The sequence below is a fragment of the Zeus faber genome, assembly GCF_960531495.2.
Source record: "Zeus faber genome assembly, chromosome: 19".
Lineage (NCBI taxonomy): Eukaryota > Metazoa > Chordata > Actinopteri > Zeiformes > Zeidae > Zeus > Zeus faber.
The window spans coordinates 1,744,966-1,762,465 of NC_137206.1; the positions used below are offsets into that span (position 1 = coordinate 1,744,966).

General features: G+C 52.3%; 1 protein-coding gene across 1 annotated transcript in view; it reads right to left on the reverse strand.

Annotated features, from left to right (window-relative positions):
• Positions 1-17,500, reverse strand: part of gli3 (GLI family zinc finger 3) — a 155,073-nt gene that overhangs the window by 112,196 nt on the left and 25,377 nt on the right. Inside the window, exon 2 of the mRNA XM_080020166.1 lies at positions 16,311-16,487. Within this exon, the coding sequence (XP_079876292.1) occupies positions 16,311-16,443 (133 nt within the window). The 5' untranslated portion in view covers positions 16,444-16,487. The remainder of the gene's footprint in view (positions 1-16,310; positions 16,488-17,500) is intronic.

Consider the following 17,500-nt stretch of genomic DNA (forward strand, 5'->3'; position numbering starts at 1 on the left):
TTAAGCTGTGACAGTGGGAACTGAGTTTACAAGACAAACGTCATGAAACCAACACACCCCCCCATCCAAAACCACCAGTTGTGTTGTGCAGGTGAGCTCATGCAGCGTCACCACCACCACCACCACCACCACCACCACCACGTCAGCTTCATCAGATGATTCAGTAAAACAGGTTCATCTCCACCGCGTCCTGAGGATCCAAATACGTTTTTAACACGTTTTTAACACGTTTTTCAAGAGCGTTTTAGGCGTTTTGCAGCTGTTTTTTGGGGGTTTTTTTTCATCTCAGTGAAGAGAAACTAAACTCCATCAAACCGTCGTCGTTTCTGAGCCTAAAGTTCATTCAGACTTTGTTTCTTGGCCTTTTTGTCCCAGAGACCTGGAGTCACAAACCAATGCGTTTATGAAATTCTAATGTTTTATTAAAAGCAATTTATTTAAAAAGTGAATTCATGAAATCATCTGCAAACTCTTAACTTCTTCCCTCGCTTTGCCTCAGAAGCAATATCTTGGTATGAAGTTCAAATCTGTGAACAACATCTCGCTATGAGGCCTCAGAATCCACCTGGCAGGGCCTGTGACCCCGGACCCCCCCAAAACGCAGGTGAGTCCGGGCCCCTCATCACTTGCGGCTGAAAGGGGGTAACCGGGCAGATTAGGGGATCTCCCGTGTCTGCCGAGGAGAGGAGGAGTTAGAGGGACACCGGTCGGGATGGGAGATAATAAATAACCTTTGACCTTTTTCTTCACCCCAATTTATACTGGAACATTGACTGAGTGAGGACACTCTCTGTTTATTGAGCTTAAAAACATTTGATGAGCAGGTTTTATAGAGAATGACATCATCAAGACTTGATGGATCATATTTTTTATTGAATATCCAAAATAAAACAAGTCCCGTCAGAAAAGCCAGACGCTGCTCCGTGTTTACAAGCTGTCCACCGGGGAGGGGGCGGGGCTTACTTCTATATCCACAACCTCATGGGTCAGAGGTCAGAGGTCGGCTTCAGATCGTCCAAAGCGATTGGCTTTCCACTGCCACTTGCCCAACGCGGAAATGAACTGATCTGTGGAGTTTTTATGGAAACGATCGAGTCTGTTTTATTTAGACTTTGAGAGGGAACAAAAAAAATGATGATAATTATCGTTATTGTTTTATCGGCTAGAAATCATTGTAATTGTGCCGAGAAGGAATTATTTTCCCCGGACATCGTGACGGAGAGATTGAAATGTGTCGGACTGGAGCAGACTTCCTGGTCAACGTTCAGTCTCTGGAACAAAAACAAAAAGTCTCAGAGACGTCAACGAAGTTTAGTGTTTAGCGCCCCCCCAGCCCAGTGGAGCGGGCCCCGTGGGCCCCAGGCTTTGGGCCCGGCCCCGTGGGCCCCAAGCTCGCTGTAGTTCATCTTGTCAGAGCGGATGTGGTGCGGAGATGGAGCGGAGGTGGAGCGGAGGTGGAGCGGAGGTGGAGCACTTATTGCATCTTCAAACAAACTGTTGATCTGAACGCCATCGACATGAGCTGTGAACGTCGCGACCTGCAAGCAAGACAGGCTTTTCTAACCCTCCCTCTACCACGTCCACTCCCTCCCTCTCTCTCCCTCCCTCCACCTCTCGGTGGAGCACCTCATCCTGTCCTCCGTCCTCTCTGGGTAATGAGCTCTGCTCCGTAGTGACCTCCGCTGTCACTCCAGACGGTGGAGTCCTCCTCCTCGACCTCCGCCTCTAATCACTGCATTACTCCTCCATTAATCCCACATTCCACTGCAGGGCCTTCTCTTGTGATCAGCTGACAGGCTGCCCTCATAATCTGGGGGCCCCTCGCCGGAGCCAAATTGCTCCGGCGGCCCTGGGCGGGGCCGACGGGGGCCAGGCGGCGATTTCGAAAGGGCGAGCGGGACGCGGCCGTGTGCATATCGTCATCCCCGCCGGGTGTTTCCCGAACAGGTTCCCGGTTCCTTCCTCCCCGTTTGGCGCTCGGGCGGTTTCCGGGTGGAAAAAGGGGAGGAATAAAACAGCGTGCAGTTACCGCTTCTGGCCATAGTGGGCGCACTTTTGCGACGTTACGCAGAACGTCATCATTAGAATAAGATGTCGCGACAAAAATAGTTTTGAAATGAAGTGAAATAACTTAAATAAAATAATAAAATAAAATAAAATAAATTTAAAGTAAATCACAAATTAAATAAAAATGTAAATTAAATTAATTAAAAAATTAAAATGGAAAAAGGTAATAAATAAAAATTATATTTAAAAAAATAAATAAAAGAAGTGAAATAACCGCAAATATCTAATTTTTTGGCTGTATTATAATTATTATAGTGTATCGCGCTTGACGATGTGTCGCCACTTTAGGACAAACACCAGGAACGGAGAGAGGATGGAGGACACGCCCAGCATGACCACATCTTTGTGCTTTTTATAATGTTTGATATTCACTGAGGTGGTGCATAAAACAACATCTGGAGAACATCGGGTTCCTTCCTCTCCGTCTTTCCTCCCTCCCTTTGCTCTGATTCATCCCTCGTTCATGCCTCTTCTTTCACCACCTCCTCATAATCCTCCTCCACCCTCCCCTAGAACTTGTTATCCGCTCCTCATCCTCCCTTTTACTCGTGACTCTGCCCTCTTGCCTCTCACTTCCTCTCCATCTTTTCACCGCCCCCTCTCCCTCTCATGTCTCCCTCACTCCCTCCATCGCTCCCTCCCGGTTCCCTCTCCACCTCTACTCCACTTCTGTCTTTCTCTGTGTCTCTCGCCCTTTTCTCTCTCCCTCCAGCCCCTCTCCCCCCTCCTTTCGTCTTCCGTCCCTTCCTTCCTCCCTCCCCCTCTCTCTCCTTCTCTAGTGCCCTCTCCCTCCCCACTTTCTATCCCCTCCGTCTCCCTCTATCCCTCGCTCTCATTTCTCTCTTTCTTCCTCTCCTCTCACCATCCATCTCTCCCTCTTCTCTCCCTCTCTCTCCTCCAAACTCTCTTTGACCTCTCTCTCCCCTTCCACGCCTCCCTCTCTCTCTCTCTCCGCTTCACCTATCTCCCACTCCCTCTCTACCCCCAAACTCCCTCTCTTTTCCCGCTCTCTCCCTACACCCCCCCCACTGCCTCTCTCGCCAACGCTCTCTCTTCCTCCACACTCCTTCTTCATCCTTCTCTCACCCACTCTCTCCCTCCACTCCTCCAAACTCCCTCTCCCCTTCCCCCCTCTCTCTCTCTTCCACTCCCTCCCTCCCTCTCTCCCTCCCCACTACCCCACTCTCTCTCTCTCTCATTCTACCTCTCCCTCCTTTTCTCCCTCACCCTCTCTCTTTCACTCCCTCCCTCCCTCCCTCTCTCTCTAGCAGAGCCAGACCAGAACAAAGGGCCCATTGAGGCGGTGGAGACGTAATGCGGTGCCGCCTCTGACAGCGGCGGCGATGAAGTCATCAGGCCGTCAAACGGTTAATAATCTGCGACCTCATCCTCCAGCTGCCCCGACCCAGAGAGCGACGCTGCGCTCCAGCCGTGTTGAAAGAGGGAGAGAGAGAGTCAATGGTGGATGTGTGTGTGTGTGCGTGTGTAAATATATAGAGTGTGAACATGGAGGTGTGCGCACGTGTCTCTCAAAGCGCGGGGACGGACTCGGAGCTGCCGAGCAGCGAGTGGGATCGTTGACGACGCTCGGGAGTTATTTTAATGCCTCTTTCACGGACGGCAGCTTAAAAAAAAACAAAACAGAAAGGAGACGTGACCCCGGAGAGAATCACCCTTTTAGGGCGTGAGGAGGACGAGGGGAGGGAGAGACAGGAGGAGAGAGAGATGAGGGGAGAAGGAGACGAGGGGAGAGTGAGACGGGGAGAGAGAGACGGGGGGAGAGAGAGACGGGGGGAGAGAGAGACAAGGGGAGAGAGAGACGAGGGGAGAGTGAGACGGTGGGAGAGAAAGACGGGGAGAGAGAGACGGGGGAGAGAGAGACAAGGGGAGAGTGAGACGGGTAGAAGAGAGACGGGGGAGAGAGAGACGAGGGGAGAGAGAGACGAGGGGAGAGTGAGACAGGGGGAGAGAGAGACGGGGGGAGAGTGGGACAGGGGGAGAGAGAGACAGGGGGAGAGAGAGACGAGGGAGAGTGAGACGGGGAGAGAGAGACGGGGGGAGAGAGAGACAAGGGGAGAGAGAGACGGGGGGAGAGTGAGACGGTGGGAGAGAAAGACGGGGGAGAGAAAGACAAGGGGAGAGTGAGACGGGTAGAAGAGAGACGGGGGAGAGAGAGACGAGGGGAGAGTGAGACAGGGGGAGAGAGAGACGGGGGGAGAGTGGGACAGGGGGAGAGAGAGACAGGGGGAGAGAGAGATGGGGGAGAGTGAGACAGGGGGAGAGTGAGACGGGTTCTGTGCAGCTGAAGCCGTCGTGTGGACGAGCAGCGTCTCTTCAGATTCCTTCAGAGGACGCTGGCAGGCCGGGGGGCTCCGCGGGGCCTGCTTAACCGGCACCGAGGGCCTCAGGAGCCACAGGAGCAGAGCGACGGGTTCTGATGCTGAGAGACAGCTACGCAACTGATTAACATGAGTAACGGCTTCACCCAAGTTCAAACCCCCCCACCCCCCCCCGCTTCCAAGCCTCTGCCTCCGCTACGCATCTGAGTTCAATTCCCACCGTGACTCCGTTCCGAAAAATCAATCCCCTCCTCCACCTCCCTCCTCCCGCCTCCACCTCCATCCAGCGCTGCCAGTGGGCCCGGCTGAGGGGGGATTACACCAGCCCTGCTCACATGCAGGCAAGACACCCCCCCCCCACATCTACACCGTCTACCCCATCCACCCCGTCCACCCCATCCACCCTGTCTACCCCGTCCACCCCGTCTACCCCATCCACCCCGTCCACCCCATCCACCCTGTCTACCCCGTCCACCCCGTCTACCCCATCCACCCCGTCCACCCCGTCCACCCCATCCACCCTGTCTACCCCGCCCGCCCTGAGTGGCAGGAGCAGGAAGAGGCCTTGGCTTGAAGCCCAAGCTGCTCCTGCGCTGGACTCCTTTCCTCGCTGACGCCCGCCTGCCAATCGCAGCAACTCCACAGCTCTTTTTGTGCCGAAAAAACCTGAGCCCTGGGAAGCACGGGAGGGGGAGGGAGGGGAGGGAGGGGGGGGGTGGGGGTGGAGGGGGTGGAGGTTGGGATTCACCCTCTTCTAAACCTCTGCTTCCAATCAATCACCAGAAATCACTGCCATGTTTTGTGGCCTTTGATCCTAGCTCTTCTTTCGCACTGCGAGGGGGGGGGGGGTGGAGAGGAGAGGTGGAGGGAGGAAGGTGGGGGCGAGACCCAGGAGGAGTCAGGGGGTGGGGGTGGGGGAGTGAGGGGGGGATTAGGGGTGTATGGAGGGGCCTGTTGCATTGTGGGAGCCAGGCACATGTCTCCAGTCGCTCAGAGCAGCTCTGAGCGGATGGTTGTCGTCAGTGAACAGAGGAAGCTGCCGTCGTAAAAACGTCACTTTGCTTCTTTTCTCTCTTGCTCAACGGTTCCCGGGAACTTTTCGGGGGAAATTGCACTGGCAGCTCGTCAGCCTCCTCCTTAAATGCCTCATTTACATAATAGAGCAGGACCCTCGGTAGGAAGGGGCATTAAAATGTAATAGCTGTATAATGCAAAAGCGCTCGCTTAAATTTCTGTATTCATATTTATTTGATGAGGCGTTGCATATTATGGTCTGCATTCCCTGTTCACAGCTTTCCCTGAATATTCATCCTTTTTGATGCCCTGCTAAAAATACATCATTTTCCCAAATGGGTCGGTGTATTACAAACCAACTTTACCATTTAAGAAGTGAAAAAAAAACAACATGATTTTGAAGCTATCCCCCTAGGCATTATGGGATGTACTCTGTTCTCTGTTTGTCTGGACAAACTGCATATTTAAACATTTTGCTTTCGAAAACGTTTTCCTCCTCTTTGCTCGGTGCTAAATACTAGGAACCCTAAGCGGGTGTGTTGTGAAGTCATGGTGACGCCTCACGCACAGGAAGCTCATTTCTCCCCCGTCCAGGGAAGGAGCTCCCAGCGCTTCACCCAACCATGGCCTCCGCCCGTCCAGAAGCAGGAAGCGGCGTCAGCGGCGCCTCCGCGGGGGGGCGGCGCTCTTCACGGGAGGCAAGGGGGGAAAAACACAGAAGACAAACGCGACCGGAGGAAGAACCACGAGGCGCTGCCGCAATAAACCTGTCTCACTGCCCCGGGTCCCGGTCGGCCAAGACCCCGACCGGGACGAGGGAGAGGGAGGGAGGGAGGGAGGGAGAGAGGGGGGAGACGGAGAGGGAGGGAGGGGGGGGACTCTGGATAATAAATTGGACTGGTGGGGGGGGGGGCTCCCCCTCCTTTGTTCTTGGAGGCGGGGGGGGGGGGGGGGGGCACTGAGGCCTGCCAACAAATGGGCAGAATAATCAACGACTGTTTCCCACTTTATGGGTTTATGAGTTTACAGGGACCTCGGTCAACCCCCCGTGCCTCCCTGCCTGATAGGGGGGAGGGAGGGGGGAGGACGGTGGCTCTGGGCTGGATGGTTCCGGTTCCAGGCGGCCTGGCTGCCTGGCTGCCTGGCTGCCTGGCTGCCTGGCTGCCTGGCTGCCTCGGACCCACTCACTTCTCTCTGAAAAAGCTCCTTTGTGCGGCCGCTCGCTCGCTGCGAGGCGTCGTCTCTCTTTCTCCGCCCCTTGACCCCCGTGACCTCCGACCCCCGGGACGCCTGGGCTCTCGGCGTGACCTCGGGCGGCTCCGTGGGGCCACTGTCGCGGGCGGCGCGAGCCCCACTCGCAAGAAGCCAGGAGCCGGAGCGAGGAGCCCGGTCAGTGTTTGTTCGGCGCGCGGCGTGAGCTCAATTGAGATCTGGCTCTAAACGCTTCTCAACGAGCGTCGCCGCTAAGAGGAATTACCCAGATTAGCCGTTAATAGCAGGAAGAGTCGCCGCGGTAACCGCTTAAACACCCGCGACAGCATCTTTGAAGCAGAACAGCATTCCGGGCGATCCAGGAGGAGGAGGAGGAGGAGGAGGAGGAGGAGGAGGAGGACTGGTGGCATCTCCTCTCAGCGCCGACGCCTCGTCTCGGGGGCGGCTTCCAGAAGTGAGCTGATCTGTGCAGGCGGACGCGTGCCAGCGAGGCCGGCCCGGGTTGGCCTGGGTTGGCCCGGGTTGGACCGGGTTGGCCCGGGTTGGACCGGGTTGGACCGGGCCGGGCAGCTGGAGGCCCCTCCGCCCTGAGCAGCAGCGACGCTGGGCTAATCCCGCGCCTCAGGCCCCCGCGAGGTGGCTCTGCCAAAGCCCGTCGCCCCGCTGCTGCAGGAAATTGCCTTCAGTGCAGAGGGCCATGAAATGTCTCTGGCACACAGAGCATGTTCACTGTGGTGTGAGTGTGTGTGTGTGTGTGTGTGTGTGTGTGTGTGTGTGTGTGTGTGTGTGAGTGTATGTGTGTGTGTTTGTGTGTGTGTGTGTGTGTGTGTGTGTGTGTGTGTGTGTGTGCGTGTGTGCTAAAGAGATTGTAAGCATGCAAGCATCCTAGCAGATTCTTTTCTGTATGCCCCTGTGTTTGTTAGCGTGTGTGTGTGTGTGTGTGTGTGTGTGTGTGTGTGTGTGTGTGTGTGTGTGTGTGTGTGTGTGTGTGCGCGCGCACCCTTACAAGGGCATTTGTTGCGCACATGAGCACACTCGCACATTATTGAGTGTGTGTGGACATATTGAACAAGTTTTTGGGGACAAGTCAAAGCTTTTAGAGCAGGACTCCAGGAGCTTGGCTGTGTCCGCTCTGATTCCAGTGATGCCAGACGTCCACACACGTCTGTTCTCATTCTGCTCCAAACTGTATGAAAACTGTCTTAACAGACGACATATTACAAACTAAGTATTTGGTTGCCATAGCTGCCGTTATATTACTCTCATTAATCTCTCTGACTTCTCACTCTGTGTCTGCTGAAGTCGCCTGTACTTCACGCTTTATACTTTATTATGTAATGTAATGTAATGTAATGTAATGGAGTTTAATATAATGTAGTGTAATGTAATGTAATATAATGGAGTGTAATGTAATGTAGTGTAATATAATGCAGTGTAAAGTAATGTAATGTAGTGTAATGTCATTTAAGGAAATGTAATATAATGTAATGTATTGTAGTTCAATGTAATGTAATGTAGTGTAATATAATGTAATGTAATATAATGTAATGTAATGTCATGTAGTTTGACATTTCACTGCATATATGTATGAAAGTATGTGTATGTATGTGACGAATAAACCTCTTGAATCTTGAATCTAGTGTAATGTAATGTAATGAGGTGTAATGTAATGTAATGTAGTGTAATGTAATGAAGTGAAATGTAGTGTAATGTAATGTAATGTAGTGTAGTGTAGTGTAATGTAATGTAGTGTAATGTAATGCAATGTAATGTAATGTAGTGTAATATCATGTAATGTAATGTGATGTAGTGTAATGTAATGTAGTATAATAGAATGTAATGTAGTGAAATGTAGTGTATTGTAATGAAGTGTAATGTAATGTAGTCTAATGTAATGTTATGTAATGTAATGACAGCCACACAACGTAAAACTGGTCCTTTGATGCAACTTCCTCTCAGAATTTCACTTTTATCGACGCGTACGTGCCTGTGAGCCAGACAGCAGGGGGGCTCCGACACTAAAAGCCAGTTTCCCTGAGCAGGGCAACGTGTCACGCCATACAACGTGCTTTCCATTGTTGCTGTTTGACCCTTGAGCCGCCCCACGGACCCCTGGGCCCCCCCCCCCGGGGCCCCCCGAGGTCCCTTATCCCCCCCCCCCCCCCCCTCCAGTCTTCTCCCATTAACCCCCACAGGCACCGGACAGCGCAGGGTGCAGGACAGGGGCTTCCCCAGGCATGGGGTTCACGTGCACCCACCACGAGTCCCCCACAACCGCCTCTGGTTCATCAAAAGCCTCCATACAGACACAGGACACCAGAGCTCCCCTTATCCGGTAAATACCGTTTTTTCACCTGGAAAATCTGTTGAAGTCCAACATATTAAAATCTCTCCGGTCATAATGTCCGGTGAAAATAATTCCCTCTGACCGCAATTTTAATTTCTGGGCGACAAAACAATAACGATAATTATCTTTTTTTTTTTTTCTTCAATCTCGAAATAAAACAGACTCGATTGTTTTGATAAAAAATTCCACAGATCAGTTCATTTCCAGGTTGGGCAAGTGGCAGTGGAAAGCCAATCGCTTTGCACGATATAAAGCCGACCTCTGACCTCTGACCAATGAGGTTAGTGGATATAGAAGTAAGCCCCGCCCCCTCCCCGGTGGACAGCTTGTAAACACGGAGCAGCGTCAGAGAGATGATGTCATGGTTGACGACAGGGACACATACATCCATAGTTTGATGTTTGTTGATATTTAAGTTCAACCAAAGCAGACGATAAGTATTCACTGTGTCAAATACAACACAACTATTACTTATTTACACTGACTTGTCATGTTTATTTTGTTTTTGATTTGATCAAAAACATGTTTTAGTGAAATGTTAAAGCAGCTGGACTTGTTCCTTACTGTTTACGAACGGAAATGATTTGATTTCAAGTCGTAATATTCATAGTTATTTATTTTTAAAATAGCTTAACTGACAGGACTTATTTTATTTTGAATATTCAAAAAATATATATAATATACACCTACATGCCTTGATGATGTCATTCTCTATAAATCCTTCTTATCAATTGTTTTTAAGCTCAGTAGACACAGAGAATATTATCACCAGTCATCACCAGTCATCACCAGTCATCACCAGTCATCACCAGTCATCACCAGTCATCACCAGTCATCACCAGTCATCACCAGTCCTCACCAGTCATGCCATTGTCACTCAAGCACAAGTTTGTTGTCATGGAAACTCTGCAGGACAGGAAGGCTTTCGTCTGGACACAAACCCTGGACCATTTTGTTCTTCCGTGCATGTTTGGATGTAAAATGTGACTTTTTTCACTGTCAGTACTGATCCCGAGCCCAAAAACTGAAAACGGAAAAACAATCTGGTCCATATGACTTAAAATAAACAGTATAAATACAGTATAAATAAAGTATGAATACAGTATGAATACAGTATAAATACAGTATGAATACAGTATAAATACAGTATACATACAGTATGAATACAGTATGAGTACAGTATGAATACAGTATGAATACAGTATGAGTACAGTGTACTTGTACTGTCACACAGAGTGTGTTTCCCTGTGAAAACAGAACCAAGCTGCTGCTCCACAACCTGGAGGCATCAGCATCACGTCACGTCGGAGCTGAAGTACACGCACGGCAACTGTTCACGGTAAAAAATAAATGTAAGATTTAAGAAAGATCATTTTACCGTTTACTTCCTTCTGCCTCACGACTTGTTTGGCTGCAGCTGATACCACGCTGCCTTGGTTTCAACTCCCCAGCAAGACGGACAACACTTGGCACACGGCATTAAGTCCCAATGAAGTCGTGAAAGTGCGAAAAACTGGATGATAAATGGTGTCGGAGTGAGTTGAATTGTGCCGCCCACAGAGCCTGGCTCTGCAGGATCAGGGCGTGGTCCGGTTCTGGCTGTGGTGGGCGTGGTCTGTTCCCCGGGCGGGGACCCCCCGCGGTGAAGCGGCGTCAATGCATCCCTTGTGTGAAGAGAGGGGGAGGGAGGTGTGGAGGGAGAAGAGGAGCGGGGGAGGGGGGTGAGGAGTCCCGTCGAGTGATCGGCGAGTTCGTCCTTCTCCCGTTTCCTCCTACCTTCCCTTCTTTCCTCTTCTCCGCTGCTTTCCTCTTTCCACTCCTTCTCCCCTCCCCTCTTCTCTCCTCCTCCCCTCCTCTCCTTCCTTCTTCTCCTCTCCTCCCCTCCTTTCCCTCCCCCTCTCCTCTCTCCCTTCTTCTTTTCCTCCCCTCCTCTTGTCTCCTCTCCCCTTCCCTCCTTCCCTCCTTCCCTCCTTCCCTCCTTCCCCAGGCCACACGACAAGGGAGGAGCGATGGAGGACAGGGTATGAGCCCTGACGGGGGAGGGGATTTGTGTGTGTGTGGGGGGGGGGGGTTGTTGACGGAGTGTCGTTGGGGGTGGAGGTGGGGGTGGGGGGGTCTTGAGGGCGGGGACGGCGATGTGCGTGAGGGAGGTGTGGAGTGTGTGTGTGTGTGTGTGGGGGGGGGAAAAGTGAAAATCCATTTTGAAACCCATTTTCAATTAGGGGTCCACAAGCTGTTATCACAGGTGTCCCAGAATGGGGGCCCCGTAAGTGAAAATGTCTCCTATCCGTTTCTGGAAATGAAACCTTATCTGGGAGGCACAAAGATGGCGGGGACAGCGTATCTGTAAATTACTTTCCCGTCCCCACTGTTAACGGGAACTTTATTTCTGTCAGATGACATTCCCCTTCTATTTACCAATGATCATTTAAATGGCCCCCTAAAAAGGGAGGTGGCCCCGCTTTCTCCCTCCCTCCCTCTCTCTCTCTCTCTCTCCCTCTCTCTCTCTCTCGCCGTCTCCCCCCTCGCTCAAAAGATATCCTCTTTTCTCCCCCGGTGAAGCACTTAAGCGTTTCCTTTTTTTCCGCCGTCCGAGCGTCTGAGCTTCGCCGCCTCCATTCGCTTCTGGGTTTCTCTGGTGGAGGAAGCGTCCGTGGCCCCTGGGAGCTTGGCACGTTTGCCCCCCGGCCCCCACCCGGCGTCGCGTCCTGAGGGTCTCCGTGCTCCCTTTTCACCGGTGTAAACGTGTCGCCGCCACCTTTGCGGCGCGGCGCTTCTCCCGATCCATTTCCTGACCCGGGGGCAGGGTGGATCTCCGCCCGCCATCCCTGCTGCAGCTCCTCCGCCCAAACCCAAACCCAAAGTCTGTGGGAGAGGTTGCTGTCTCAAGCATCGTTTGGAGGTCGAGCGCTTCTCTGCACATGTACCCGGGTTTCCATAACTGCCGGGAAAATCTGTTCAAGTCCGACATATTGAAATCTCTCCGGTCATAATGTCCCGTGAAAATAATTCCCTCTCAGCACAATTTGAATTAGTTCTGGTTTGATAAAACAATAACGATAAATTATCGTATTATTTATTTTTCTTCGATCTCGAAATAAAACAGACTCAATGGTTTCCATAAAAAATTCCACAGATCAGTTCATTTCCACGTTGGGCAAGTGGCAGTGGAAAGCCAATCGCTTTGGACGATCTGAAGCCGACCTCTGACCTCTGACCAATGAGGTCAGTGGATATAGAAGCAAGCCCCGCCCCCTCCCCGGTGGACAGCTTGTTCAACCAAAGCAGACGATAAATATTCACTGTGTCAAATACAACACAAACTATTACTTATTTACACTGACTTGTCATGTTTATTTTGTTTTTGATTTGATCAAAAACATTTTTTAGTGAAACGTTAAAGCAGCTGGACTTGTTCCTTACTGTTCACGAACGGAAATGATTTGATTTCAAGTCGTAATATTCATAGTTATTTATTTTTGAAATAGCTTAACTGACAGGACTTATTTTATTTTGAATATTTAATAAAAAATATGATACATCTACATTTCTTGATGATGTCATTCTCTATAAAAGCTGCTTATCAGTTGTTTTTAAGCTCAATAAACACAGAGAATATTTGACCAGAATCTCTTCCCTTTGTCCTGGACGTTGAAATCCTCCAGGACACGTGGACCGGCACCGGTTTGTTGTCATGGAAACCCTGACGTGAAGGTGCATATCAGCAATGTGGTCGAGCAAGAAGCAGGAAGCTCCTTCAGGCTGATGGCAGCCATCCTCACACAGGCAGCTCCTGCTTACATTTCTGCCTTCTTGTTGTGTATACTGTCTATTGTTGTGTATGTTTTTGGTGATTTCTTTTTTTTCTGCTCTGTTTGCAAAACCAGTGGAGGTCGCCCTTCATCATCATCATCATCATCATCATCAGTGCACTGTACCTGTGTGACCCCAGGTGACAAATAAAGCATCTTTCATCTTTTCCGCTCTTTTTGCCAAAAAGCAGGGGAAAAGTGAACTTCACAAGCGGGATTCAAATAAAACCATTTGACAAAAAAATAGAAATATATAAAAAAATGTAAACGTCTGTCGTCTTCAGTGCTGATCTTCCGGCCCACGCCTTCCTCGCTGCTCCCTGCTCCTTTTCTCCACCTCGTTTGCACGTTTTGCGCGGCCGCCACGTTCAAAAGTAAATGAAAAAAAAGACCGAGCAGTCAGCCCCACCCGCCGCAAAGTTTGCGCCCCCGCTCGTTCAGTCCCCCCCACCCCTCCCCCTCTCTTTTGGAAACAGCCCCCCCAGCCTGCTTTTTATGAGCAAATTATCCCATGACGACAGGATTTATTCAGCCCAGCACCGTGGACCGTTTTTTTTTTTTTTTTTTTAAGCTCGAGATGGGTGACAAAAGAATCGGGGGAACTTTGTGGGTACTTTGTGCTCCACCTGCCTGGCAAACGATGAGAGCGACCCCCCGCCCCCTCCCGCTCAACAGCACCCATCGCAGCTTTGTGGAGGCACAGGCCCTTTCAAGCTGTCAGGCCCGTGGAGGGAGGGGGGAAGGAGACAGAATAAAACCACCGTTTAGCCGGCCATGTGGGAACGCTCCCCGCCAGACCTCTGCCATTACACCACCCCGGCTGCTCCGCTGCTCCAAAAGGAAGACTTACAGGGTCGGGGAAGGGTGGAGGGAGAGAGGGAGAGAGAGAGAGAGAGAGAGAGGGAGAGAGAGAGAGAGAGAGAGAGAGAGAGAGAGAGAGAGAGGGGGGCGGGACGAGAAGAGAAAGAAGACAAAGTTGTGGAAATGTGCAGAGTTATAAAGGCTTGTTTTGGTGTTTGGTGTCAGCTGTGTGTGTGTGTGTGTGTGTGTGTGTGTGTGTGTGTGTGTGTGTGTGCCACGGTGTAGCTTTGCCAAAGCATTTGACTGTACGGTACAAAGAGGCCTCAAAGCTACGAAGCCTGGCCCTGTCACCGCAGCCACGTCCATTTCACAAACACCTGTGGGGATTAAAAACCAAAAACCAACAACCACATGACTGTGCATTTATGAATATGAGCGATGAAAGAGCCCATGCATTCATTTCTTTAGAGCTCATTTGAAGAACACCAAAGGCGTTTTTTGGGCTTTTCTTTCTCTTTGTGTTACTCGGTGCAGCTACACTCTCAACAATGAAAAGGACTCGTTGAGTTTGTCAGGCCCCTCGGCCCCAACATGTTCACAATCTCCGCTCAGACACTGAAATCCGCCTCCATGGGGGCCCGCCCGCATGTGCTGTTAAATCACAAATGTGGCATAAAGTCACGGAGCCTGGCGGTCGGAACAGCCGCCCCCCTCCCTCGCCTTCTGACCCCCCTCCCTCGCCTTCTGACCCCCCTCCGTCGCCACCTGGCCCCCCTCCGTCGCCACCTGGCCCCCCTCCGTCGCCACCTGGCCCCCCCTCCCTCCAGCAAACCTCCCTCCCCTGAACACGACGGGCGCAGCGGCGTGGAGGGGGCCGCACCACGGGGTTTCCCCTGCGCTGGGATCAGGGGCCGCTGCCCTACAAGCTACGAGCTACACGGGGGTGGAGAAGAGGCGGGAGAGCGAGCAGCAGGGTGGTGGGGGTGGGGGTGGGGGTGGGGGCTCTTCGCTGTGGTTTTCCAGCGAAGAGCCCGTCGTTCGGCCTCTACAGCTGCTTACAATTACCTTTTGTTTGGACAGAGCCGGTCGGGCAGGGGCTGGAGGGGTTAGGGTTGAGGCGGGTCTAGGGTCTAGGGTTACCCTGATAAGAGGTTGCGAGTACGAGGGGGCAACTTGGGAATGCGCTGTAATTATAACCACACAAAGAATGTGTAAGCTATCTTATGATTCTGAAAGCGGGGAGAGATTGCCATCTAAACGGCGACTTTCTCAGTGCGTAGGTACACACGCTTACGCACACACACACACACCGCTTTTTTGAAGGTGTACCGTTGGAGGAAGCTGGGATATGCTGTGCTGCCGCAGTTTAGGGAGGATACCAAAGAATGTTTACAAGAAAAAAAGAACAGAGTCAAAAGCCTTTGTGTCGACTGCAGTAATCACAGAGTCAAATGACATCCATGCCTTTCCACAGCATCGTTTCTTTTCTTCCCCCCTTGTCGCCCTTTAATTAATAAAATAGCGGCGGCCATCTGGGAACGAATGCGAGTCTTTTCCCAAGATGCATCAGGATGCACACCCCCCCTCCTCCACCCCTTGCAGCTGTATCTGGTGGATGGAGCTTGTCAGACAGAGACAGCAGCCTGTTTGGACCTTCCTGGTTCGGCCTAGACTACGTCAAAGGACTTGAGCAAGGACTTCCAAGTCCCCGGGCAAATATTCAAGGTGTTAAGAGGGTCCTCCAGGTGTCAGTCCTCAAGGCGTCGGTCCTCAAGGGGTCGGTCCTCAAGGCGTCGGTCCTCAGGGCGTCGGTCCTCAAGGCGTCGGTCCTCAAGGCGTCGGTCCACAAGGCGTCGGTCCTCAGGGCGTCGGTCCTCATGGCGTCGATCCTCAGGGCGTCGGTCCTCAGGGCGTCGGTCCTCAAGGCGTCGGTCCTCAAGGCGTCGGTCCTCAGGGCGTCGGTCCTCAAGGCGTCGGTCCTCAAGGCGTCGGTCCTCAAGGCGTCGGTCCTCAGGGGTCGGTCCTCAGGGCATCGTCCTCAAGGCATCGGTCCTCAAGGTGTCGGTCCTCAGGGCGTCGGTCCTCAAGGCGTCGGTCCTCAAGGCGTCGGTCCTCAGGGGTCGGTCCTCAGGGCATCGTCCTCAAGGCATCGGTCCTCAAGGTGTCGGTCCTCAGGGCGTCGGTCCTCAGGGCATCGTCCTCAAGGTCGCCGAGGTGGCGAGGGAGGGGTCCAAGGCGATCCCGCAGCCGGTGGTCCTTCGGTTGGAAAACGCTCAAGAACTCTGGCGTTGAGTCCAGACAGAACATCAGGCTGCGGAGGTGGTTCATCGTCTGCGGTCCTGACGGTGCACGCTCTCCACCTTCCCCCTGCTCCTCCACCCCTAAAACCGCTAGGTCTAATGACTCCGTGGGGATCCCGACGTCGGGTTTGTTGTGATGTATTTGCCTTGCGCTCAGCATCACGTGTCCTTCACTGGAGGACGTGAGGTGCGAGCTGCAAGTCTGTTTTTGACGCTTTTGACACGGCAACGTAAACACACCTTTACAAGCGAGACCTTTTGTTCAGGACGTGGAGAGAAAGACACGTGAAGAGACGAGAAAGCGGGGGCGTCTATTCATACATCCAACTTCCTGTAAGGCAGATATCATAACAACTTAAGAGGTTGGAGCAACATTGACATTAAAAAGCGGGCGGTGCCACTGAGGAGCGGGACGTACCATTGGAGGTGGTGCTGGACGCCACGGCCTTCTCGCTGATGTCGCTCCGCGCTGACGGGCCCCTGCTCGCCACGATGGTCTCCGGCTTCTTCTTCTTCTCAGCTGCGGAACTGGCCTGGGACTGAGTTTCCATGGCGATCGCTCATTCCTCAACACGGCATGGGGGAGACAGGGAACCTGGAGAGGGCGGGAGCAGGAGCAGGAGAGGTGAGGGTCGCACGTTGAGCGAGGGAGGCCGCAAAGGGACGTCTCCGCTCGAACGCCAAAGAGCGTCGCTAAAGACCCCGAGGGACGGAGCCGGAGCCGCTTTCCGCTCCAGCTCCTCGTCCTCACAGTCAAACGTTACCGCCGCACAGCGTTTCAGCGTCTCTTTTTTTGTCGTTTGCTTTGTGTGACTCGTGGTCCCGGGGCCGTCGCCTTGGCCCGATCCAAACGTCTCCATCGACAGAGAAGCCGCAGGAGGACACTCCCACGGAGACCAGGCTCCTCTGCACCCCTGATGCATGAGGAGCTCCTTAGAACTGATCCTCCACCGCCACGGGCCCCAGAGGGGGTCGGAGGTCAATCCACCAGTCCTCCTCAGTTTATTTTCAGTCATAACTGTTTGGGTTTGATCTCCTTAGCCCCCCCCCCATCCTTCCCTCCAAGTAACCCAAGGCCGTGCGGCGGCGGAGAGACCGCTAAGCCCTTCGATTAAACTTCACCCCATTTTCAACTATGTCACAGTAAACTTTTGACTTCCTGTCAAAAAAACAACAACTTTATAACAGAGACGGCAGGACATTCTGACGAGGTTTTTATATCTCGGAATGGAAGGGGGGATATACGCCTAATCTGGCTCTAGCAGTCTTTCCAGAGAGAGAGAGCAGAACCCTTCAGGGGATACAGCACAGAGAGAGAAACGTTCACAATCCTAAAAAAAAAACAAGGGTTGTTTGAAGGTCCTTTTGGGAATACGGTGGAGCCGGGCGATTTTCCCTTTCTCTCTTTCTTTCTTCCAAAGACTAAAGGTGGTTCAAGTTGATGCTGTCTGCGGGTTTAGTCGGGGTTCAGTCGGCAGTCTGGCAAACACGACGCTCGGTGCGGCCCCTCCGAGGCAGACTCCATCCCGGGTCACCGAGGGCCCCCGCAATATGAAGAACTCATTAAACCGCGGCAGAACCCAGAAAGCCTCATTTACACACAAGTAC